Consider the following 27,257-nt stretch of genomic DNA (forward strand, 5'->3'; position numbering starts at 1 on the left):
GAGTATTAGGGAGTTTACATTTCTAGTCTTCTAATGTTTTTACTACCATTGACTTCCACTTTGGTTTACAAGTCATGATCTATTATAGGGGCGAAGGTACTATGCCGGTACTGAAAATTATAAATTCTTGGTACCGGTATTGATACTGAGATATTCGGTTCGGTATCGAAACAGCACCGGCTTTGAAGGTAAAAATTCAGAAAATACCGGTACCGTACCGATCCCGAAACTCAAAACTTTGGTACCAATGCTAAAAGCATCTATTATAGGGAATGTCATAAAATAGTAATCAAGTTTTAAAAGTGTTCCAATTAGGTCACTTAAGTTTAAAAAATGTTTCAATTAAGTCACCCAACTTTCATTATTTGATCAAATTAAGATTTTAACAGATGCTTTTAGCATTTTTATTTTTTGTTTCACATAAAATTTTTTTTATCTTTTTTTTATATTAACGTTGAGTGGTGACGTGAATTTTATTTTTTATTTTTAAAATTTAACTACATATATTGAAATTTTTGACGCCCACATCTTATCCTCTATTTCTTTCTTGATGCACAAAAAAATTGGTGAGACTCGATTTAAATATTTAGTTACCCGATTTATGAAAAATTTACATAAGTGACCTAATTGAAATACTTTTAAAGCTTAGTCATTATTCTATGAAATAGCCCCCTACTATAAAAACAAACTTATGAACAATGTTTATAAGCCTATTTCAATGCTATTTGTACCCATTATGAACAATGTTTATATGCCTATTTCAATGCCATTTGTACCCATTTTAAAGCATATCCTTCCTCCTTTTTGCCTTCTACTTCACTGTATTTTTCTTTTTCTATTTTCCTCTATTGTGTTCTTACGTTCTTCAACCGTATATATCACAAAGACATAATCTTCTTCCAATTTATTCAAACTTTCACTCAAAATACATACATATATTCTTTGCTTATTGCATACCCTCTATGACATTACGCTTTGATTTCATCGGTGGTTGTTGTCGATCATGATGTGTTCGCTAGTTTTCTTGCTTCTGGCATTCCTCCAAGTACGTTAGGGCTTTATTTTCGTCATTGATTCTACTAAACGTTCCAAATTTGATTACCGAAACGGTTTGTTTACAATTTGTTTAATTTGGATTTTGTATTTCAATATTTAAGAATAAGAGTTTAGCATCGCGATTTTTAAGAATAGAGGTTTGTATCTAGTGAGTTATATATGAAATTAGCGATTGATATGCAGAAGTTTGTAGCTCCAAAGAACTAGCAGACATTAATTGAAGTCTTTAAACGAAGGTGTTACTTCTTTTCTTAAGATGTATGCCAATTAAAACACATAAAGTGGATATTAACAACTTAATGTTTAGGATTGAGTGGCTTATTAGGGTTTTCAAAAAGCCATTAAGATAAAACGTGTTTGACAATCATACAAAATTTTATTATTTTAGCTTTTTGAGAAAGTTAAAATACAGTTTTCCAAAAGCCTCAAATATTGGCTTTTCAAAATGGTTTTTTGAAAAAACCAATAAGCATGTTTTAAGCTCAATCCCAAACATGCTCTTAATTATTATTTTATCATGTGAACTAAGATTTTCGCATATGAGACACATCATCATCATTATAATTGCCGTACTTTGTAAATCCATCAATATCAAAACTATGGTAGGATCTAAGGAGCGTAAGATGTAGATAACCTTACATTTATCACATAGGAATAGAGAAACTACTTCTAATGAGTCCACTTGCTCAATAATAGTCTTGCATCAAGCATTAAACTCAAGACACATAACACTCAACCATAAACCGATTGGCGCATGCACCCTTGTCTTTCGACTGTCAACGCCACCACATGATGCATTAACCTTCCACACTTTTAACGTTATTTCCACAAAATTAGTAAATTGAGATACCCGGTCCTAAATTTGACCCGAGTTTGCTTTGGGCCTTCGCAAAATTAGGGTTTCCGGTCCATCCTCTACTTCTTTATAAATAAACTAAACCTCTCATCCCAAACCGTCTGCTTCAAATTAGGGTTTTTAATTCTTTGTTTTCTTATCGTTTCAAATACAAATCCGTTTCAATTCTTCATCGACGATTTACTTACAAACAAAATGGAACGAGATCTCAGTTCTCGTAAACTCCAATAACAAATCGTCGTAAATCGAGTCTTCTCCGGCATGTATCGGTTGAGCCACCCGTCACCGGGAGGTTCTCGTTGCCGGAGAAAGCGTTGTCACATCCTATCTCCGTCGGTAGCAGTTTCTGCAATTACCTCTTTGGATTGGCCGTGAGAAAAACATTTTTATTAATATTTTTATTTTTTGTGCTTATGGACGGTCAAGTGCTGTTTAGATTTAAACCGGCAGTAGTTAACATTATTCATAAGCTATATTTAATTGTAGCCGCAGTTGTTTGTTTTTGCTTTTACTGGTTTTTAGATATGGTTTTGGCTATACATGCTGTGGCTAATATCTTATTTAACAATTGTGCATGTCAATTGTTACATGTTTATTGTTACTTCTAAATGTTTCAACAAAAACAATACGATTACAGTTGCATCGTTTTCAAGCACAAGTTTGAAGTGTGCTTTTGTAAAGATGAGCTAATTCTAATCGTGGTGGTTTATGCAATTACGGGCCTTAGGTTAAGTTAATGTATTGACTTGATTAAATACAAAGGATCACTATTTATTCGTTTTAACATGAACACACATGTAATGGTTAAATGAATATTTGTAACATCTTTGAAGTTGTAATATAGCTTCAAATGAATATTGTAACATTTTTGGTTAATTTTACTCTATGTTAGTACGAGTTCAAATGGTTTTATGAGGTTTTGATATTTAAAATGTTTGTGAAGTTATTATCATTTATACGAAGAACTAGAATAATTATGTTAGAAATTATTATATAGTCTCTTAACTTTTGAGCTATACTAATTATTGTTTTTTATTTTTTTATAATAATAATTTTATACTAATTATTGTAACATTTTTTTTATAACAATACTTCCACTGGTTTTTTATATGTTTTAGTAGATATATTTTATTTGTATAAGATTCCATCTTTATATGTGTATTCATGTTATATAGCCTATAAATAGTGGGCTTTTGTATTTGGTCAAAGCATTACATGTTATTTAACTTATATTTTGAAAGTACGTATACCCCCATGATTAGAAATGACTCATATATACAAAAGTACACTTTAAACTTATGCTGAAGGTGGTGCAATTGCTAATGTGTTGTTTTTTTGTTAAGATATTTTAAAAGAGTTGAAATGGAAAAAAAGGAAAGATTGTGAACCATCTATATCTTCGCTTGCACTTTGAAGAGGATTTATAAGTGAGCTCTGTATTCTTGTTCTCAAGGCACATGCTTCTTTGGGTTTGAACGTATTCTCGCCAAACCATAAGTTTGAAACTTGTTTCCCAAGTAAAAGACCGACATAAGGAGAATAGTGATTTTTTGAGTGGCTAAAATAATGGTTTTACGTATAATCGTTAATTAAAATTAGTTTTAAACAAGTGAATTTTAAAAAATAATTAAAATGTAGTACTCTAGTGTGTCTTGTTTTGCCCATCTTTAAGTACTAGTCATTGATGCCGATTGCGTTGTTGTAGACGAGCTTGCGTATAGTTGAAGTACGGTTTTGAATAGTGGTGAATCCCAGGGTCCCTCGCGTATCCGGTGCTGCTGAAAGTATTCAAAGTTGCGCTCCAAATCTTCAATAATGCGCTTTGGACATCCAAAAGCGACGTCCAAAACTCTTCGGGTTCTTCTTTTTATTTAGTGGTACATTTAAGTAATTTGCCATTAAATGAGCATTCGCACCTTAACGATCTCATTCAATATATTCCTTTTTTGAGCCCATGGATGGAGAACGAAAAGATTGCATACACTTTGCCGTAAGGTATTCAGACTCATAACCGCCTCTTACTCTGTGTTGCCATTGACATTCCCAAAAAAATGTTTTTTAAAACTAAAGAGGGAGAATAGATTGAGTTTTGTAGATTTTATTTATTTTTTATTTGTTATTATTTTATTTTTAAAAAGTTAATGTTGATTAGGGATTAAATAGATTATATGGAAAAAAAATTAAATTTTGGTCCGTTATTGATAGTATTTGACCATTCAACCACAACCTCGTGCATGTAACAAGCCCCGGAGAAAAGAGCACGAAAACGAGGGGTGAGGGTGTGGTGTGGAGCATGTTTTGGGAGGAAAACACTATCACTACGTTTGGTTTAAGAATTTGACTCAACTTCACACTTGTAAAGGGAGCACTGGTGTACCATGGGTTTATGATCATTATAGCCAGCAGTTTACTATTAACAGTTTAATAAGCAGTGAATTAGAACATCTACAACTATTAACAGTCTAGGGTTAGCGAATCGTGGGTCAGAGCACGAATCGTGGTTACTCGTCAATTAGTTCTTAACTCCTTTTTGTGCTCATAACAAACATCAAGCGGACTTGACCAGTAAAACCGGACTGGCATTCTGTTTGTTTTCAATTCCAGCTAAATATCATAAGAAGTAAACAATAATATCAAATTATACAAATCTCAATTTACAAATACCAAACTAACAAATATCGAAAGAATATTATTTGAGCCAAGTAACCTTCATGAGTTAGTTTAATGACTTTCAACAAAAATATTTTCACTTACATAATCATATAACTACATCACGTTTCAACTTAATATACAGCTTAAGATGAAGGATATAAATTTGACCCAACATAAACAAAAATATAACCAAAAACTTAAGTATGCGAATTATAATACTTGAATTTCAAAATTGCATTTTGGGACGCAAAAACATAAATGGGTGCGCATTGATTTCTGCACATCTTACTCCATTTCTTTTTCTGGTCCAAAATACATCGTACAACAAGCTGAAACAAAAACAAGTAAACATCCAACAACTTTACCGAATGACAGAGCCACTCGCAATGAACCCATGCCCCATAACTGGTATAATGCAACCTGAAACCAACATATTATTATATAAATCAATCCGCAATAATTTGAAAATAAACATAGTAGTGTAACTTATAAACAAAAACCGAATTCATATAAGCAAGTGATGTTACCTCAAGGTATTGAACATTTGCAACTTTGCTGGTTTTCTCAAGCTGAAGCCCACGTGCCAGAAATAACTGCAGCAGAATATTATATTTCTTTCAGATTTATTTTTAACTTGTGCTTGAGCACGTACAGAGCGATGGGGAATTAGACAGTGATGTCACCCACCGAGTTCAGGTAGGATGGTGTAGATGGAAAGCAGCCACAGGTATATTGTGCGACAAGAGTTTCCCGACTAAACTAAAGGGAAAACTCTATAGGGTGGCAGTTAGACCTGCAATGCTATATGGAACAGAGTGTTGGGCCATCAAGAAGGCACAAGTGCGGAAGATGGAGGTAGCAGAAATGAGAATGCTACGTTGGATGTGTGGGCACACAAGGCTAGACCGAATAAGAAACGTTGTGTTTCGCGAGAGATTAGGGGTGGCGAACATAGCAAACAAGATAAGAGAGTGGAGATTGAGATGGTTTGGACATGTAAAGAGAAGACAGACGACGAATCCTGTTAGATCCGTAGAAAACATTACTATAGAAGGGAGGAGGGGTAGAGGACGACCGAAATTGACTTGGGATGAGAGGATTAGGCATGATTTGATAGACCTAAACCTCTCCGAGGACATGGTTGAGGATAGGAATTCGTGGAGAAGTAGAATTAAAGTTAAGGATTTTTAGAGAGAATTGAATACCTTAGGGCTTAGACTTAACTTATTTAGGTCGCATACCATAATGGTATTTCCCTTACATATATTATTATTATTATTATAATTATTATTAGCTTTTATATAGCTGTTAAACTATGATCTTATTATTAATATTATTATAATTAGTAGTAGTTTGTATATAACTGTTAAACTTTGATTTCCTTTATTTTGCTTCATACACATGTACTTAGAGCCGAGGGTCTCTCTGGAAGCCACCTCTTCATTCCTTTGGATGGAGGTACGGTGTGCCTACATCCCACCCTCCCCAGACCCTACTTATAGCTTTGCTGTCGGTGGGATTTTACTGGGCATGATTGATTGATTGATTGATTGTGCTTGAGCACGATAATATACTGAACATAAATCTTTAGTGTGTAGATATTGTATGTTACCTCAGCAAAAAATGCCAATATGCTGAGAAAAATCATAAGAACAAACGTATAAAAGCTAGGCAGCACAAATTCCTGAAAGAAATTATTAAATACATACGTTAAATGGCAGTAAAAATAATATGAAACACATACATTCGTGTGCTAACATATTACAGTCTTACTTGGGTGGTTATCATGCATATTGCCACTGCAGCAGTAGAGAGTAGACCAAATGAAAATATAGTACCCCTGAAACGAAATGAAATAAAAAAAAATAGATTTAACTTGGTAAAATAATATTGACAGACAGTAAAATGAGAAGCCATACTTACACTGGTTGGTCAGAAGCCTTAGCTGCAGCCCTTAAAAAGCAATAACTAACTCCACCAGCCAATGATGACACTAAACCAATCAAAACTGCAAAAACATGCACCCCTTGACCTAATTTAGGTTCCACCAATACCCCTGCACAGAAAATATAAACACATATGATAATACAAAAGCTGTTAAAAGACCTACAATATTGAAACATTTTGATTATTAACTCACTTCTGTACCTTCTATGCTGGTAGGCGATCCAAGTAGAAAGAGCACCCCAAAGAAACTGAAAGCAACACCTGAAGAACAGACATTGGTAAGCATTAAGTATTAAACTAAATCAAATGTTTCATAACTGCAGATGTTATTGTACCTGCTATGTCTGTTATTTTCAAATTCTCATGTAAAATGAAGCGTGCTGCAACTGAGGCCATTAACGGAGTTGTAAAGCTTAATGTCATAGCTTGAGACATAGGTAGTCTCTGAATACTGCAAAGAGAAGTTTCACCATAAAAGTAAGAGACAAGATGAAGGATGTAACCTTGATTTCATATGTGAAACGGGTCAAAGTCTATTGGATAATCCGATAGGAATGGAGCCGAAGAGAAGCAAGGCTAGCATTGTTGGTTATGGACTTATGAGTCAAGATAATTATCAGTTTCTAGTTTGTACTTTTAGTCTTATTGGGTTGTTTTATTAGTTAAACAGTTAAGAATAGTGATTAGGAATTTGTTGCTTATCATTAGAAGTTTGAATTAGGATAGGTTTGGGTCAAGTGTTAGTATCAATGTGTGGTTTTTGATCAATAACAATATAAAAGGAGTTGACCTAGAGTGGGGTCAGGAAACCAGCTGTTTGTCAGTGATACTCGATCCAATTAGTTTCCAACAGATGTATTGGACAAATGCTTAAACACATGTTTGTGACAACCTTAGGCAACAGCAAGGCAAATATAAAATTAAAATCTCAATGAGAAGTTAATAGCCACTACAAAAAGCATCTAAAGTAAATGGCATTTAATTCGATAACACAGTTTAACTGGTAAACAATGTTGCAAAAAAACCAATCGTGTTTCAGAATAAATCATTAATAGTTGGAGAAGCACTTAAAAAAGCATGATGCGCTTATCCGGTTATCCTTGAAAACAGTATAAGAATTTAATACGTAAGAAAACTAACACGTGTTATTTTTCTCACAGAAGAATGCAATTTACTCTCTCGTCTAGTTTATGGTTAAATTGGCATTATACCATATACATGAGTGGAGAAAACATATGGCTTCTTCTTGGCAGTCATATGGGTACTGTTAAAGGTTTTACCATACTGAAGCAGACCAAATCACTAACAACGGTTTTGACAAAAAAAAAGGGCCGAACTGCTAACAACGGCTTCAGAATATGGCAAACCAAATCGGCTGAATTGGTTGGGTTGACCAGACCCACCAAAATAGGTCAATCTGGTGATTTGACCACTTCTTTATTTCAAGATTGCTAGTTTGTGTAGAATAATAACATATCTGAATTTTGTAATTGCAATGGAGGAGAAACCCTCAATATACAGGAAATAAACCTTATATAAACTTATAACGGGCTCGTTGGCAAAAGACAACAAAAACCAAATAATGACAGTTTGTATCAACTTTTTTCTAAAGATAAAGATGGCATATGAATATAATGCATGAATGCATCTACATAATGCATATTCCAAAATAAATATTAATAACCAAAAGTAAAACATCCGGTTCTAAGTTCAAAGTTCAAACTGTTGGCTGAACCATTAAACTGGTTTTTCAAAACATAAACCGTGGATTGAACCGCATAAACCTCAAACCAGCAGAACCGGCCGGTTTGCTTTGAAACTATGCCCTTATATCCACTCAGATAAACTCACAACTAGCTACATAAGAGGGGGAAAAAATCTAGAAGTCTGATTTGATTTGCAAAAAAACCCAGAAAACATCAACGGCAAGATACTAAAAAATGATTCTATCACAAAACAGATAACTAAGAGCATACAAATGTAGAAATTTAACCAAATGCATACACATTTCAGATTTGAATGTGAAACATAAATGCCAAAAAGCATGAATGATCCGATACTAAGAACACAAATTTGTAGTGCTAACGGTTATTCACAATGCATAAGGGTTAATAATTCAACGGCAGACGGTTCAGAAGGAAGACTTACCAGTAAATGAAAGCTAACAATGATACACATCCAGTAACAGCCCTTGAAGCTAAAAGATTCCAAGCATTTGCAGGTCCAAATATAGGTTCTCCGCTTCTTCTTAACCACATAAACGATAATATTGAAATAACTACACATCTTGTAAATGCTACCTCAAATAGAGGAAGTGACTGAGCTGCCATCACATAAAAATACACAATTATTGTCATTCTAGTAACTTAGTAAAGGTCAATGTTCAACTGCAGCAAGAAATTACTAACCAGAGAAAACATCCAGAAGCACTTCCATGATACAGTAAATGGTAGACGATGATGCCATACATAGCAAACCAGAATACCTAGATCCACCCCATAACCAACTAACAAACTGTGTAAAGGGTGAAGTCTCTGCTTCAATCAATCTTGCAAGTTGTTCCTGTTTTAAACACAATTGGTTAGTTAAGTTATCAACAAAACACCAGAGCGGATAATCATGTTTCTTTTCTTTTATGTTTTGCTATTCTTTTCCAATACAAGCTTCCGACTCTCTACAGCTCTGCCAACGGTGGAGTATCAGAACTTATACCTAAAGGTGAGAAATAACTGAACCGTTAACCAAAAACCTAACCTAAACTAACCGAAAACCAAATTAACCGAAAATCAGTTTTCATTTTTGTCTTGTGTACCCTCGGTTAACCAAAATTAGCCGAACCGAAACGAACCAGTCATATTTTCATATGTTTCTAGTTTTTATACCTCCAATTCATGTATCTCATGTTTTATACCTCAATTTCCTGTATTTATGCATCAACTTCGCATATGTATACCTCAATTTCATGTATTTCTAAGCAAATATATTAGCTCAACCGAACCAAAAACCGACAAACTAAGCAAATAAACCAAACATGTTAATCAAAAATCAATTAATCAACAAAAAAGATTAACCGATGACTTCGGTGGTTTCGGTTTAGGCTAATAACCGAAGTGCAGTATTTAGAGTTTTGTACCATCAGGCTAACCAAAATTAGCCTAGCCGGAACGAACTGGTCATATTTTGATACATTTCTAGTTTTTATACCACCAATTCATGTATCTCATGTTTTATACCTCCATTTCAAGTAACTCTAAGCATATATATTAGCCCAACCGAATCGAAAACCGACAAACTAACCAAATACACTGGACAGATTAATCAAAAATCAATTGATCAACAAAATAGATTAACCGACGACTCCGGTTTCGGTTTAGGCTAATAACCGAAGTGCACACTCCTACGGCTGGCTACCTATAGTATTTAGAGTTTAAGTATCCAATATAATAGCGCAATTAAGTCTTCTATCATCTTACAAACTAGTACAAATAACCTAGGGTTTGTGAAACGAATACCTTGCTGGATTTACTACGCCTAGGGTAAGAGACGGTGAATATGTTGATATTAGGCTTATTATCTGATTGAACCAATAGAGGCGTTATCTGATCTTCTGTAGCTGAATCGGAAGCTTCGGTTGATGCGACTAATTCGACGATATGAGATAGCTCTTGATCTTGTGCTCCGTTAACCGCCGTGGTGTCCATTTCCGCCGTTACATGAATCAGAAACCCTAGATCTTCACGAAGGTCCTTTAAGTTATAATTGAATTTGCTTTGCTTGCAGGGAGAAGAAGAAGAAGAAGAAGAAGAAGAAGAAGACAACCACTTGTGTGTTGGTCAATGATGTGAAATTGTGGGTGGTGACATGCCAACGGTCAACCGAGCTGGCTATACGGGTCCAGTTAATTTACTACTAGTTGCTGGTGGATATCATCGACGGTCAGGGAGCCGGCTGCCCGTCAAACACAAGTTTATTGATTGACGGTTTGGCTATTGGGTGAAACCAAAACTGAAACCGAAGTGGTCAGTTTTTTATTTTTCTGTTATTTTCGGTTTCGGTTCGGTTATAGTCGGGTTTTTTTAATAACCGAATCGAAACCGAAAATTCGGTTTTTCCAAGAAAAAAAAAACAAAAAATTATTTCGGTTTGGTTTTTTCGGTTTTGGTTCGGTTAATTCGGTTTTCTGCTCATCCCTAATCAACTAACGTGAAAAGAAGAATTTTGTTTGGTAAACTTTAAGAAGGAACACGAACATAGGTCACGTTCGTTCAATTGTGTTTGAGAACGTTCGTTAATGTGTACGTTTAGGTTGGTTTGTTTATTTCCGTCTGTCTGGTTATGTTCGTTTATTAGAATTTTACTATTACTATTTTTATTATATGTTTATTTATTTATTGCTCTTACTGTTTTTCATATAATTATGTTTATGAGTACTACATTAAGCTTTTTTGGGTATTATGTAGTGTACTTATGGATTTTAATGTAGTTGTGTGTTAATTTATTGATTATTATTCTCAAATTAATATATGTTCTTTTGTGTCCATTTGTGACGGGTTAAAATCATATGTGTCTGTTAGTGTCTATTTGCGTATATTTTTAGTGAACTAACACGACAAACACAAACTCAATTCCTTAATGTACAATCAGTATAGTGTTCATGAACCGTTCGTTTGTCCAATAAAAGCTTAACGGATGAACACGAACAAGGTCTCATCCGGTTCGTTTTGTTTACGTCCCTATTTATTATAAAGGCTTTTAGCAAGATGAAAAAACTGTTTCCAATAGGATACATGCATCTTTGATTCTTTTGAGTATATGCATTGATGATTGCTAAAAAACAAAAATTCCAAAATGACATATAATATGGTCAATACCATGAATATGAACTTAGATCACCTATAATATGTTACTTTTTTTAGAAAGTACAATTCTTACATCAGAATCTAATTAAGATACTTTTTATTGAAAATAAATAAACTTGAAAATAAGCGACTCAAGAAATTCTAGGCTAAAGGTTTGATTATATACAACTTGCATCAAGCGCGACATGTAGCCAATGAAAGGGCACAAACCAAAGAAAGCAATACGTATTGTAAAAGAGCGCACTCCTACTTGGTGCAACTCGTCATAAATGTTCCAAATACCATAGATATAGAGGGCTGCTATGCAAACACTTGTACAAAAATGTATATCAATGTGCATGTCACATCATACGGTCATATAATGTCATACAGACCATATGATGTTAAATTAAGTATGCACATCAGAGTCTGTCACATCATACAATCAGTAGGCACTAAGTTATTTCTTTGTCAGTCAAACGCATCATATAGGCCATATGATGTGCGTCTCATACGACTCATATGACCAGTTTTCACCTCATACAACCTATGTGACAATTTTTCCATCGTCAAACGGCCCATGTAGACCATATTGCCTGTATAACACGCAAGTGGTGTTTGGATAATGTGTTGTCCCTTTAGATGCCACCCGTATATAAGATACTTAACTGAACATTCAATACCCTCATTTGTTAACTTGTGTTGATTTACTCCCCACAAACTATGAACGCACTTTCACATTGGAGTCGGGTCAGAGTGTTGAATTATCCTTATCGGCTCTTGGAGCGCAAAATAATCACAAATTCAGCATTGCAGCGACCCGTTCGTTGTAACACAATGCCTCTACAACCAAATCATCTTTAAGGTTAAGGGCAATTCTAAATTATGTTGTTACTCCATCTCATAAAATATAAGAAGATATCACAAATTCCATATACTGTTGTAAAATATAGAATTATAATTGAACATGAAAAACACAAAAAAAAAACTGGTACAACATATCATACATATGTGTCAGAATTCGACATAAATAACAAGAGATCCCTTGTACAACCTACACAACAGGCTTTATGGTTTATATATACATTAACACAAATGAATGTGGAAACAAAACTATCTTATATCTTATACACTGACTATACAGAACATGCTATTTTGGTTCCATGGACCTAAACTAAAAAAACTTACCCTAATCACGTTTTACAAAATTCGAGTTTAATGACAGCTCGATTTCTTCAAGAGACCGCCCTTTAGTTTCAACTAAGAAAGCATAAGAGAATATCGCTGCCAATATAGAAACCGCACCAAAGCTCCCATACACCGGCGCAACACCAAATTTCTCAGTTAACTCAAGGAAGAATAGCCCAACCACGAAATTACACACCTGAATTAAAATCTCATTCAGAATATATATATATATATATATATATATATATATATATATATATATATATATATATATATATATATATATATAGTAAGGATCCTAAGAGAACCATTGATAAATTGAGAACTTTGAGAACCATTTTGGACCACTAAAAAAAACCTCTAAAAAAATATTTAAAAAATTTTAAAACAAAAAAAAAACGAAAATTTTAAAAAAGTAAAAAAACCAAAATTCTTATATTTCATTCCGGTTTCATTAAAAATAAAAGTAAAAAAAAAACGAATTTTTTTTTTTCTTTTTAATTCGTATTATACTTATACACATATGTATACTTTCATTTAATCTCTAGTTACGTAATGTACACATATGTACATTATCATTTACCTTAAATTATACATATGTGTATAGGAAAAAACATGTTTGTACATATTATACATATATGTATAATAAAAAAACGATTTTTTTTTCTTTTTAATTCGTATTATACCTATACACATATGTATACTTTCATTTAATCTCTAGTTACGTAATGTACACATATGTACATTATCATTTACCTTAAATTATACATATGTGTATAGGAAAAAACATGTGTGTAAATATTATACATATATGTATAATAAAAAAACGATTTTTTTTTCTTTTTAATTCGTATTATACCTATACACATATGTATACTTTCATTTAATCTCAGGTTACGTAATGTACACATATGTATATTATCATTTACCTTAAATTATACATATGTGTATAGGAAAAAAACATGTGTGTACATATATGTACATATTATACATATATGTATAATTTAGCTAAACCAAGATTTTTTTTTTTGAAGCCGGGATGATAAATTAGAACTTTGGTTTTTTTAGTTTTTTTATTTTTGTGTTTTTTTTTTGTTTTATAATTTTTTTTATTTTTGGGTTTTTTTTGTGGTCCAAAATGGTTCTCACAATTCGTGTGTGTGTGTGTATGTATGTATGTATAGAGAGAGAGATCAGTGCCCAATGAACTGAAAAACTAAAGCTCATGATCTTCCCGCGTGTCCTGCTGCTGCTAAGCTCGGGTATGATAACACCGGTTACTGGACCGGCTCCAATTGCAAAAGTCAGCATATACCTTACATTAACACATACTTTATAATATCAGAGACACCATATATATTAGTATTTCGGTATTTCCAAATAAGCTCTATAAGCGTGAGGATTTTAAATATCAAAGATTCAGCTTACAATATGGTCCCGAGAATAGACAAGTTGTTACGAAGCTCTTCATCTATAGGAAAACTGATAGCATATGCAACAAGAAACATTGACATTGCCTGTAAAAGGAAGCAACAATTACAGTATTGCATTTTTAAATAAAAGATTATACAATGTTTATGAAAATAAATTACCATTCCCAGATAACTTCCAATTATAAGCTTCTGCCTTCCTTGCCTATCAAGCAAATATAAAGCACAAAGTGCACCTGTAAGCCATAAATAACATTAGATGAAGTTGGATTCATGCATGTGTGATCAAAATTATGTAGTTAATAATATTATTAATATCACATTATAAACCTGCAAAATTGGTAAGTCCGACATACAAGCTTGCCAATGCACCGTTTGTAACTCCAGCATCTTTGAACGTCAATGAGGAAAAATAAAGAACTGCATTGATGCCAGCAAACTGTTGCAGTACAAACAGAGCACCTCCAATGAAAGCAACTACAAACCATTAAAGACAAATAATGTGAATTTCAATTTGATTTCATGGTCATTAACAAATAATAATACCTCTAGAATGTGGTTCTTCTAGAAGCTCTGACCAACTGCTGTCCAAATCGCCACCGTCATTGTTAAGAACAGATTGAAATTCTTCAATGCTTTTAGCAACTTGAGTAGGGCCCCACAGGTTAGAGATAACCTTTTTAGCTTCATCAAGTCTTCCAGCCTTCACAATCAATGAATACAAAATTCTTAACATGTTTTTTACTAAAAAACTATAAAATTTGACGATGGAAAAGATATAAAAGTTATTTTTGGAACCCTACTTTGCATAGCCAGCGGGGACTGTCTACAGCAAACTGCATACCAAATGCTATAATAAAACCAGGCACACTTGCAATGTAGAGCATTGTTCTCCACCTGTCCAAAGTTCAATAACTTGTATAAAATATATTTATCAATAATCATAATAATTAACAAATACAGAAGTCAATTCCATGTAAGCATGTTACCAATGCGGATCAGTTTCTGAAAAAACTCCTAAACAGAGTGAGGCTATAATTCCAGTACATGTACCAATTTGACATAAGCTTCCCAATGCACCCCTGTACTTTGTTGGAGCCACCTGAAAATAAATGGTGAATGTGTTATTATCTATTAACATAACAGCATACTACAAGTGTAAATATTAAATAATACATAAAAGTGAAGATGCTTCTTATATATTAACAAGAGACACCAAATAGCGTTACCAATGACTCATGGCAAAGTATACCTCTGATATATAAATAGGGACAAGAACCGCATTTGCTCCAATACCAAGACCAACAAAAAACCGCCCCCACAATAATTGATCCAAAGAGTCGGCTTGTGCACTGTCAAAAAGATCATTTAAACTGTATTAAAAAGGATTAACTGGAATTTGGTGAATACTTTGTTATTTCAAAGTGAGTGATATGATTTCAATCGAGCTAAAAATACCTTAAAATAGCACCAAGAATCAGTGGTAATGTGTCAACCTGAAGCGTTCTCCTAAAACCAATTTTATCAACCAGAAAACCTGCACCTGCACTTCCTAGAAAAGCACCTGCAATGAATATGCTCACCACCAGCCCTTCGAGTATTGAATTGCCTTCAAACCCTAGCTCTTTTGCAATAGATAATATAGGTCCATTCATCACACTGCATCACACAATTATATTCAAATTTTACTTTTAAGACTTAAAATGTAATTTCGTTGCAAGCGCAATACTCCCATTGGCCCACGTGGGAGCCTATGGGTGTGCCATCATCATCATCATCATCATCATCGTACTCAGTATATCCCACCAATAGCCAAGCTATGGTAGGGTCTGAGGAGGGTAAGATGTAGACAGCCTTACCCCTACCCCATAGGGATAGAGAGGCTGCTTCCGATGAGACCCCCGGCTCGATAGTAGTTTTGCATCAAGCCTTGGACATAAGGCACATAGCACTCAATCATTGGGACACCGGCTGATTGGTGCATGTACCATTGTCTTTCGGCTATCAACGCCACCACATGATGCCTGATTAACCTTCTGCCACTTTTAACGTTATTTTCACGAGATTAGTAAAATAACGTTAAAATTAGTGCAATTTTACTTTTGCCCACCCGAGGGTTCACACATATATACATTATATGCGCGCACCGCAAGCAGGGCGATGGGTGTGCCACATCCGCAAAAAAAATTATTTTTAAATATGCTATTTTGTTGTATCATAAGCTATACGAGTGCTGATACTATCTTGGATGTTTATTCTTTTTTTATCATATATACAAGTGCTGATATTATCTTGGATGTTTATTTTTTGTATCATATATACAAGTGCCGATACTATTTTGAGCGTTAAATTTTTTAAATATGTTATTATTTGTATCATAAGCTATACGAGTGCCAATACTATTTTGGGCATTTATTTTTTGTATCATAAGCTATACGAGTGTCAATACTATTTTGGGCATTTACCTTTTGTATCCTAAGCTATACGAGTGCCAATACTATTTTGGGCGTTTAATTTTAGTATCAAATATATGAGTGCGGATACAATTTTCAGCGTTTAGTTTTTTAAATATGTTACTTTTTTGTATCATAAACTACACGAGTGCCAATACAATCTTGGCGTTTATTTTATCAATCACAAGCTATACTAGTGCCTGTACTACTTTCGGCGTTTAAATTTAATTTTTTTGGTTCCACGACGAACTTAATTCATACCGACCGATTTTTCATCAAATTCAAAATTAGATTTGGTATTTGAAATAATTGCCCTAGAATTAAACTAATCACACAGTTTCATCATGTAATGTTGATAAATAAATAAATAGCAATAATTAATTAGCATACCCTATGTGAAAGCCGAAAAGGAAATTGGACATGGAAGCAAGTAGAACATGAGGAAATGCAGGTAGCCATCCAACGTCGTCGTTTTGATTAGTATTAATATTAATATTAATATTAATAATATCTTCTTCTTCTTCCGTCGCTAAATTATCATTATCTGTCCAAAATAAACAAAATATAATAATGTGACTAAAAAGCCTAAAAAGTATTTGTGTCAGGTAATAGATGATGATACCTGAATTGGAATCGATGACTTCTGGAAGCTGTGATTTGTTGACGCAATAAGGTTTGAAGCGAAGTGGTCGGTGAAGGTGAAGTGAGGAGTTAGGGTAGGTGAATGACGGTGGCGTGCGGATGTGGATGCCGGAGAATGGAGTGATGCAGCGGTGGCAGACGGTGGCGAGCATCGGATCAAATTTATGAGGTGAACAAATTACGCATATGTATCTTATGCATAAACCATCTTTTATCGTTTCTTCTAAACACAAACTAACATTTTAACAAAAATCATGTTTGCCACCCGTTTCGGTACAGGTCGGTTACCGGGTGCTATCGGGATGTGATTCGGTACCAACTATTTATGTTTTGAGATCGATACAGTACTGGTAACGGTACAGTTTGATACTGGGATTTATCAAATTTTTGTATACGGTATCTGTTGGACACGGACTGCCCAAGACACATATCATTATTGTGTGGCTAGTACGTTATGATCCAAGTCGGGTCATACCCAATAACAAGCTAGACAAACACCAATAATATTTGTTTATATATGATATGATCATAACAAACAAATATTAACACCTGAGTTATTTGGAAAGGGGTTTCTAAATACATTGTACTTGTGAAATAAATAAATTATATGGATGATTTATACTTTGAGAGAGAGCATTCCATAGTGTTATTTAAGATGGTTAAATAATAATATGTGAATAATGGTTACCAAGCATGTTACGTATATTGTGTTATATTTATTTTGGGAAATAACACAATGTGAGTTTTATGATATAAAACTTATTTAAAGACAAAAATATACATATAATTTGAAATGGGTGAGAGGGTGGCCGCCTCCCCTTACTCTCTTATACCTTTTATTTTATATTATCATATTTTCTTTAGTGGAGACATGTATTGGATGTGAGTGGGTGCCATGGGTGGTGCTTCCATTAACTCCCTAACTCTCTTTTCATTCATTCTTACAATTTTTTGCAAGTAACAAAACATTCCTCTCTTCCTTTTCTCTCACATTTTCGGCCACAAGGAAGAACATCAAGGAGGAGTTGGTTTTTCAAGTGAATCCTAGCTAAACAAAGGTGTATTGTCGGAGGCTTGGGGTATGCTAGCTTGAGGAGCTTCCGTATTCAAGTTCTTGCCTTTCAATCACTCTTTCTTCACCCGGTTTTTGGTTTACTTGACAGGTAGTTTAACATGCATGAACTTATAGTGACATGCATGTGTTTGATAGTATGTATTTCGTATATGGATCCGGGTTTGGGTTTTGCATGTATAAAATTGGTTTTATACACTATAAACTAACAAGATTTAAAACATTTATCCGCTGCGTTTTTGGTAAAAGTAAGGTTTTATCACTTTGATAATCTTGTTAAAACCCAACAGTATCAATACCAAGTTTATAAGAAAAAACTAGTTCTTCTACCCGGCGCGACAGCTGACAAAACTCTAGCGTTGAACTCAATCGTTGGTAAAACCCGAACGTTATGACGATGAGTCGACACGAATTCGGTTAGTATCAGTTATGTTCTTAGTGTATAGACATCGTTGGTAAAGTTTAAGCGTTAAAGCCCAAAAAATTAATTCGTCAATTTAACTTATAAAACATTAACATATAAAAAAACTAAAAATATTTGAAACAGTGTTTATTTGGTCGGCAAACCCAAGCGGTGGAAAATACAAGTGTTGTTGGTCTCGGTCATTGTGGCAGTAGTTCGACATGATTTTGGTCGGTTTTGATTATACTCGTTACGGTATTGGAGCTAAAAGATGAAAAAAAATATATAAATATGAAGATGAACCGATGGCCAAGGGGCGTCGGACGGTAAACTTGCATGTTGGTAAAACCCGAGCATTGTCAGTCACAGGTGTTGCAGAGGCGAGCCTACGCGAATTTGGTCGGTTTCCGCTAGCTTCGTTATGGTACCGGAACTAAAACAAAAAAAATTGACATTTAGTCGATTTCCGTTACTTTCGTTATGATAACTAAACTAAATAAAGCAAAATAAAAATTACGAACTAATATGGTGCCGTCAAGTGGCCCAATAGGGCACTTGCGGCACCAAAGTTCGATTATATATATATAAGTAATAGCAATAGTAATTAGGATCGGAAAATTCGGGATTTGTATCGGTATGGTATCGAGCTTATTCCTAGCTCAAACTAAAATTCACGACAAGTGAATTTTAAACTTAATAAAATAAAAGAAAATCTGATCATATACAATTTCATATTTCTACAAGATAGATATAGTTGTAACAGTTAGATTAAGCTTGATTTTTTTTTAATTTCCTTTACTAATCTATCTCTATGCCCTTCAAATGAATAGGCGGTGAAAAAAAGTACTATAGCACGGAATTCAAAGAGAGTCTTAATGTCTAACAGTTGAAGTTTGGTATGAACGAACTTAGTGTATAACCCCACCCAGAAGAAATGAGTTCGCAAACTATGTAGTAATTAATATCGTCAATGCGTTCTCTCTTTTACAAGAAATCGGATTTTAACCGAAAAAGATGGTGTTGGGTGAAGAAACATGAAATGGTGATACATATCAATTAGGCACGATGCATTAAAACCAGACCTCGTCTCTTGAAGTGCCAAAAGGCAACCGTTGTGTAAGGGCATATTCATTATTCTCCATGAACATCATGCATTGCCGTTGGATTGACCTACACTTATTTGTGAAAACCCCAACACCATTTCTTCGGTTAAAATCCGGTTTTTTGTAAAAATACTTCAATATAAAAGGGAGATTAAGATACATCAATGAACATAATGTATGCTGAAAACTTTGTTTAGTAATGTGTAGAATAAAGACATGTATTTTTGTTTGTTTTTCTTTTCTCATTTTTAAGAATTAATGAAAGCTTATTAACTATATATTAATTAGGAACTTTCCTTCGTGGGTGTGTTTTACTATTCATTTTTGAAACAATTTAGGAAGCTTTTAGTACAACCTTCTTATATAAGTAAGGCTGAGGGGTGTGGAGCGCGAGAAAGGGCGCGTGAGCGGCTCACGCGCCTCGCGCCCCGGGGCGCGAACACCACACCACCGAGGCGCGAGAGGGGCGCGAGAGGGGCTCGAGCGCGGAAAAAGAGGCGGGCGCAAGGGGGTTCGCGGGACCTGTGTGGCGTTTAGGGCTTGGGGAATGGTGAAAAGAGCCGTTGGAGACCTTAAATGAGCCGTTGGCTCTTTAATTTTAAAAAAAAAAAAAATTTCTACTCCTATATATTACCCATTTTATACAACACTTAACTTCAAAAAAACCCAACTTACCCATTTCTTTATACAACACTTCCTATATATTACCCATTTCTTTCAAACTTTTTTAAAAAAACCTTTACAAAATCCTATATAATACCCCTAAATCAACCCATTTTTACCATATCAAACACAACTTCAACCTCCAAACAACCCATCGTCCCATTTTTTTTTTAAAATAATGTCGTCGTACTCGTCTGATTCCGACTCCTCCGAAGAGGATGATTTGCTTCTTCATGTAGGGGGAGTTTTGACCGCAACCGTGGTCAATCTCTTGCAAAATCAAGCCCATCAACCCCGACTCCCGAGGGTTAGAGCACCACCTCGTGATCGTGATCGATCGGGTGCTAACGATACTTTGATGAGGCATTATTTTAGCCCTCAACCGGTATACGCGGAGTCGGATTTTCGAACTCGTTTTCGAATGAGCAGGCAATTGTTCACGCGTATAGCGAGTGATTTAGAGGCACGGTATCCCTTTTTCCAACAAAGGGAGGATGCTAGGGGTCTTCCCGGTTTTACCCCTCTTCAAAAATGCACGGCTGCTATCCGTCAATTAGCGTACGGCATCTCGTCGGACGCTTTGGATGAGTATTTAAAGATGTCGAAAAGGGTTGCACGTGAATCCCTTCATTTTTTCTGCCAAGGTAAAAAACATTAATTTTACTTTTTATTAAATATTTATTACATTTTGTAATATATATTGTACGTAGGAGTCATATCGACTTACGCTCGGAGATATCTGCGTAAACCTACAACGTATGACATCCAACGCATATATGAGGTGCACGCAGAAAAACATGGTTTTCCTGGGATGCTAGGTAGCATCGATTGTACGCATGTTGGATGGGCTATGTGTCCAACGGCCTGGCGAGGTCAGTTCCACCGTGGTGATCATGAAGGGCCGACCCTCATACTTGAGGCGGCGGTGTCACAGGATCTTTGGTTTTGGCATGCTTTTTTTGGTGTTGCTGGGTCAAATAACGACCTTAATGTTATCGATCAGTCACATTTGATCAACGACCTTATCGACGGGGTTGAACCACCTCAATCTTTTATTGCAAATGAAGAACTCTTCAAGTACGGGTACTATCTGGTCGATGGTATTTACAACGAATGGGCTGTGTTAGTTCAAGCTTTTACAGATCCAATCGCCGACAAACGGAAGTATTTTACGAAGAAGCAAGAGTCTGCTAGAAAAGATATTGAAAGAGCTTTTGGAGCTATAAAAAAACAATATTATGTTCTGGCGAACCCGATACGTTATTGGACTCGGGAGAGGATAATGGACGTCGTCTACACGTGTCTTATCCTACACAACATGACGTTAGAAGACGAGGGCAAAGCTATATGCCAAAACTACCAAGGTGACATTCCGCCACAACCGTCCACAATCAGTGATCAACAAAAACTTCATAACATAGCAAATATCAAGAGCCGTGAGATACACGGGGATCTTCGACACGAGTTGGTTGAACATTTGTGGGCGAGGCGACCAGATGATCTTGTATTAGATTAGTTTTATTATTAAATATTATTGTTTGTTTAATTTTTAGTATGTTTTTTTTTATTATGAATTTTCAAAAAAATGTGTGTTTTTTTAAATAATTTCTTGTTTTTTTAATAATACGTTTTTTTAATACATTTATAAAAAAATAAAAAAAAACCGCTCGCGCCCCTCCACACCATGTCCCGGGGCGCGAGCACCACAACCAACACCCATCTTATCAAGTTTCTCTCTCTGTCACACGTCACAATATTATTGGCTGGCGCCCCACTCGCGCCCCCTCTCGCGCCCCCCACACCCCTCAGCCTAAGGGTATATACTTTACCAAATCCAACATACATCTAAAACACATTTCCATATGTCACAACATTAATCCTTAAAGTTTATCAACGATACATTTTTAACATTAATTTTAGTTTTATTCTTTTTTTTGAATATTTACAGATGAACTTTGAACTTTATAAGTTCATACTATATGTATAATAAAAAAATTAAAGTTTGAAATTTTATATTTTATGCATTTAAAGTTTTAATTGCTTTTAATTATTTTTTTTTTGAGAAATAGTTATTTTTTCACAACTCAAAATATACAATCAGCAACAAATAATGATAGCACACGCTACAACGCTCGAGTTGATAAGAGTGCACGTTTCAACATTTTTACGTCGTTCTTTGTATGGTATAGCAATTTGCCGCAACACGCATGCTTTAATACCTAAAAGTAGACGCAACACGTTTTAACGTTTTTTATGTATTCTTTTTGTACGATTTAACAGCCAATCGCAACACACGAGTTCTATTACATTGATCTACTGACCCCACGCAACGTGCGGGTCCTCGATAATCAGTATGAGTATCAAATGAAACCAAACACCGCCATATATAATCACCACTTACAAATTAACCCCCAAATCAACACAATTCACAATCAAAGTTCACACACTCTGATATGAGTTTTCTCGTCGGAAGATTAGCCGCTGGGAAAGAAGGCGCTTACTTCTTACAAGAATCAAAGCACGCCGTCGGTCGTTTAGTTGAAAAAACAAATAAACCCACCGCCACTAATCACCCTTCGGCCGCCACAATTAACAACGCCGATATCTTGCCGGAGATTTTGAAGCACAATTTACCCTCTAAAATTTTCCAACCGCCGTCCGATTCGACTCTGTCGACTGGATCGAAATGGCTTCTACAGTCTGATGAAATCAATGGTGTCTCCTCTGTTTCGCGTGATGCTATTAACCCGCTTAGGGCTTACGTGTCACTCCCTCAAGTCACTTTTGGACCCAAAAGGTACTTTTTTTTTAAGCTCGAGTTCGGTTCGTTTTGAGATTATTTTTTAAAGGTCTAGCTAGCTAGTGAGTTGTTTTTTCAGCTCGTTTATTGCTTATTAATTAGTTTATATATGTATTTAATTATGTTTATATATTTAGATAAAAAGCCTTAAACGAGCCTAAGCTTGGCTCGAGCTCGTGTAGTAATGTGCGAAGTGTGTGTGTGTGTGTGTGTCATCATCATCATCGTACTCGGTAAATCCCACCAATAGCAAAGCTATGGTAGGGTCTGAGGAGGGTAAGGCTGTAGACAACCATACCTCTACTCCATAAGAATAGAGAGGCTGCTTATATATAAGTTTAAAAGAGGTAAAACTTGAAAACACACAAGGCTCGAGGAGCTTTCCATACAAGGCTATACCTCGAGCTCGATATGTCTAAACAAGCTTTATTTGAGGGTCGGGCTCGGCTCGAGCTCGTATTAATGTTAAATTGTGTGGTTTTGATATAACAAATGAAGATGGATAAGTGATTTACTAATTTAATGCAAATATTGAACTGATTTGATTGTACTTGGAGCTACAGATCAATATTCTTGGGGTTTATGTAAATCTTTGCTGATTTTAAGTTGAAAATGAACCCTTTTTATAACATGCTTCATGGGATAATTTTTTCTGCGAGTGTTGTTTTTTTCTTGGTATATAGTATTTAAAAGATCTCTAAAGTTTAATGTTTCTTGCAGATGGCAGCTGCCTAATACGGAGAGTTCGTTTTCTGCATCAACCGCCAATGAACTTCGAACTGACAAATATACCCCTGTTAATCCCGAGAAGTTGAAGGCTGCAGCTGTTGGGTTGTCACAAAGTATGCATAAACATTTCAAATTCTCATACTTTTTTATAGCTTCATTGTTTGTTATTAAACTTAAATGAAAATAGTGTTAGCATGCTCATTGTTCTTTTATCTTTTATTAATTCTAGTTGCAAAAGCATTTGCTGCTGCCACTGCTCTCGTCTTTGGCGGGGCCACATTGACCATCGGACTTGCAGTCTCACAACTTGAGCTACATACAGTAAGTGATCTTTAATCTTTAATATATATGCTTTGTTAGTATAACATTGTCTAAGCGTCTATTAGTGTAATCTGTTTTTGTAGACGGATGATATTAGAACAAAAGGAAAAGATATTGTGCAGCCAAGATTTGAGTCAATTAAGGAGCGAGTGACACCATTAAGAAATTGGGTATGTTGAATCAAATGATTTTGGTTAAAGATGTTAATTAGGTAATTAATATGCAAACTAAAGTAGTGTTACTAATATAGGCAGAAGATGTAACTAACAAATGGCATAAGAAGAGAGACGAAGACATTAAAGAGAGGCCTTTGATTAAGGAGCTTTCAAGAATGTTGGGTGCTAAGAGATCTAGCTAAATGATGAGTAAAATTTACGTTGTTTTCCATGATGTTATATATATCTATCTATATCTATGTGTGTGTGTGTTTTTGTTGTGAAAATGTAAAATTAATATGTAATTTAGTCAATGCTGTTGTATTACAGATTTATGTTTTATTAGAAAGAAAATATCTATATACAAATGCATATTATTTAAACTTAGATTTCTACTTGCTGCCTTTTGGTGAACCTAATTCTGGTTACTTCTTAATCGTTATATTTGAGTCTAGACCAGCTCCATGTTTCCATGCCTCAAGTTGGCTTGTCCATTTGTACTTTATCTTGTGGTCTAAATCAAAAAGCTTGTAGCCTAGTGTTACAAGTTGTGATGCCAAGGTATCCCGGGTGGTGGACAGAGGTGTGGGTGATTTTAGTATCAGCATATCATTTTAGTAATTTGGGATTCACTTAAGACCAAATTTAGAAAATAGAATATACATTGATTCAAGTTAAGAGGGCGTGCAAAGTGCACACTTGATCAAGATTGTTCTAGTTCCTGATGTTAATATGAACCGTGTGATAGTCAATCGGAGGATGGTTACTGCGGATTAGAGGTGGCAAATGAGTTGGTTGGGTCGAACAGGTCATGAGTTGAAATGAGTCAAAGGTCGAAACGGGTTTGGGTTAGAATGGTTAGGGTCAGAATAAGTCAACTAAAAAAAAGGTTGTTTTGGTTTAGGTCATAACAGGTTAGGGTCGAAACAAGTCAGAACGGGTTTTGGGGGTTTTTTTTTTTTCTGGAACGAGAACAGCGGCGAAAACAAGTATTTTTAGATTTTTGGTTTATTATTTATATTTTAAATTATGATTTTTTTATTATTTTTTTGAATTTTTTCTGAAGAGTTTTCTATTAAGATAAAAAAACCCCTCAATAAAATATTCAGAAATTATCATAACTCGAAATATATATAAAAAACAAAAAAAATAAAAAAAACTAAAATGTTTCCTCCGTTGTACTCGTTCCATTAAAAAAAACCCCACTGAGAAATTGAACCGAAATTGGAAAATCGATGGAAATGAAACAAAAACCAAAACCAAACCAAAACAATCGAAAAAAAAAACTGATCAAAACGAAACTAAAAAATTGAAACCGAACAAAAACGAAACTAAAAAAAACAGACAAAAACGAAACAAATAACCAAAAACGAGTCCGAAATCGACCAAAAAGAAACCAAAACCCAACCTGTCCTATGTGAAAACTCGTGATGGCTTGAAATCTAAACCAAACCCGTTTCACGCCGAAACCTGTCTCGTGCGGAAACCTGTTCCGATCCGAAACATGCCACATTTTTATAGGACACTGACCTACATCGACCCATTTCTTTAAATATGTCGACCCATTTTGACCCGAAAATAACAAGATGAAATTTCAAATGACCCATTTAGTTAAAATCTTTGACTAAACCAACCAATTTAATTTTTAAAACAATTCAAATTGACCTATTTGAAATGGTTTGAATCAAGATTGTCACTCTACATATCTATCATTGATGATCTCATCCTTATGGCTAGAGGTGCACAAATCGGGTTTTTTCAAATACCCGGGTTCGGGTATGGCCGGGCATTGGAAAAGCGGGTATTGGTAATTCCCGGGTCGGGTTCGGGTCCGGGTATTGTCTCTAAAAACCATACCCCATGCATCGGTTCGGGTTGGGTATAGAACCGGGTATTCTAAAACCGGTTATTTGAATACCCTATATCCGGGTACTGAAAAACCCTATTTTTGGGTTTTTTTTGGGGTTTTTCCAGTTTTTTTCGGGTACAGATTGGATTTTTTTAAGGGGTTACAATTTTAGGGGTATTTCAGATATTTTTTTGGGTAATTTCAGGTATAGATCGGGTATTTGAAAAACACGGTTTCGGGTATGGAACCGGTTCCGGTTTTCGAGTATTACCGGGTATAAATTGGGCCCGGTTCCGGGTACGAGTTTCGGTATTACTGGGTAATTTTTCGGGTCCGGTTCCGAGTTCGGGGTTTTTTGTACACCTCTACTTATGGCTTTGTGCATGGCCGGCCCAAAGAGTATGCGGGGTGATCAGACCGCTTAGGGCCCAAATATTTTGGAGGAAAAAAGGTAATTAGAAAATAATTAATAAAAGGTAATTCAAAACTAAACAATAATATCCATATCCATTTGGAATCTACAGACGACATATCTGACTTTCTTTGAAGCTTCAGTTCCTAGAAACCGTGTTACCTTTTGAAGAAACGTGGATCTACTCACTGGTAGCAGATCTACCTTCCTAGGGTGTGATTATACTATTTCACCGATGGTTCTTCTGGATCCGTGCTCTTCCACCTACAAAATGAACAGCGCCGTTACTTACCCCTCAGAAAGGGACAGAGGGGTCCTCTTTGGGGTAACCCTCCGGCGTGAGAATCAGTATATTGTGGAGAAGATGATAATGTGTGTAAGGGAATCTCAAGAGTATTGCTTAATAGCTGAATACCCTCTGATTGTGAGACTGTGTGTTTGTATGTAACTGACTGTGAGTGAATGTAATTCAATATGATTGAATGTGATATCACTGCCTGTAACTGTCAATGATTGAGTATGAATGTCCCCATCAAAGTGGAGTTGATGCTGTATTTATAGTGCTAGGGTTTCCACTGGTTGGGCTCAACCTCGTTGGCCTCCTCCAATCGCACTGCGCCACGTGTCCTCTGGGACACCTGGCGCTTTCTCGTTGGTTGTAATCACGTGGTAGCACATGTGTCATGCT

The 27,257-nt window shown here is 35.2% G+C and overlaps 3 protein-coding genes across 3 annotated transcripts; 1 reads left to right on the forward strand and 2 right to left on the reverse strand.

Annotated features, from left to right (window-relative positions):
• Positions 1-4,638: 4,638 nt before the first annotated feature.
• Positions 4,639-10,212, reverse strand: LOC143561949 (uncharacterized). Its single transcript, XM_077049900.1, has 10 exons — positions 10,024-10,212; positions 8,920-9,073; positions 8,660-8,834; positions 6,847-6,962; positions 6,713-6,772; positions 6,488-6,620; positions 6,338-6,404; positions 6,177-6,248; positions 5,092-5,157; positions 4,639-4,984 (listed from the first exon to the last, which is right to left on the reverse strand). The coding sequence occupies exons 1-10, from the start codon at positions 10,210-10,212 to the stop codon at positions 4,850-4,852; spliced, it is 1,167 nt and encodes a 388-aa protein (XP_076906015.1). The 3' UTR covers positions 4,639-4,849.
• A 2,278-nt stretch (positions 10,213-12,490) lies between these two features.
• On the reverse strand, positions 12,491-17,092 carry LOC143561937 (putative plastidic glucose transporter 1). The gene is made up of 12 exons (XM_077049891.1): positions 17,043-17,092; positions 16,811-16,937; positions 15,426-15,626; positions 15,220-15,319; positions 14,957-15,069; positions 14,771-14,864; positions 14,514-14,670; positions 14,298-14,444; positions 14,130-14,203; positions 13,966-14,054; positions 13,738-13,852; positions 12,491-12,733 (listed from the first exon to the last, which is right to left on the reverse strand). The coding sequence occupies exons 2-12, from the start codon at positions 16,840-16,842 to the stop codon at positions 12,539-12,541; spliced, it is 1,317 nt and encodes a 438-aa protein (XP_076906006.1). The 5' UTR covers positions 16,843-16,937; positions 17,043-17,092; the 3' UTR covers positions 12,491-12,538.
• A 5,664-nt stretch (positions 17,093-22,756) lies between these two features.
• LOC143561938 (uncharacterized) lies at positions 22,757-24,608 on the forward strand. The gene is made up of 5 exons (XM_077049892.1): positions 22,757-23,100; positions 23,824-23,945; positions 24,062-24,153; positions 24,237-24,323; positions 24,404-24,608. Exons 1-5 carry the CDS (start codon positions 22,757-22,759, stop codon positions 24,509-24,511), a joined length of 753 nt encoding a protein of 250 aa, XP_076906007.1. The 3' UTR covers positions 24,512-24,608.
• The last annotated feature ends 2,649 nt before the right edge of the window (positions 24,609-27,257 follow it).

Source organism: Bidens hawaiensis, unplaced genomic scaffold (genome assembly GCF_021521415.1).
Source record: "Bidens hawaiensis isolate Kalapana, Puna unplaced genomic scaffold, B.hawaiensis_p1.1 tig00020887_1, whole genome shotgun sequence".
Lineage (NCBI taxonomy): Eukaryota > Viridiplantae > Streptophyta > Magnoliopsida > Asterales > Asteraceae > Bidens > Bidens hawaiensis.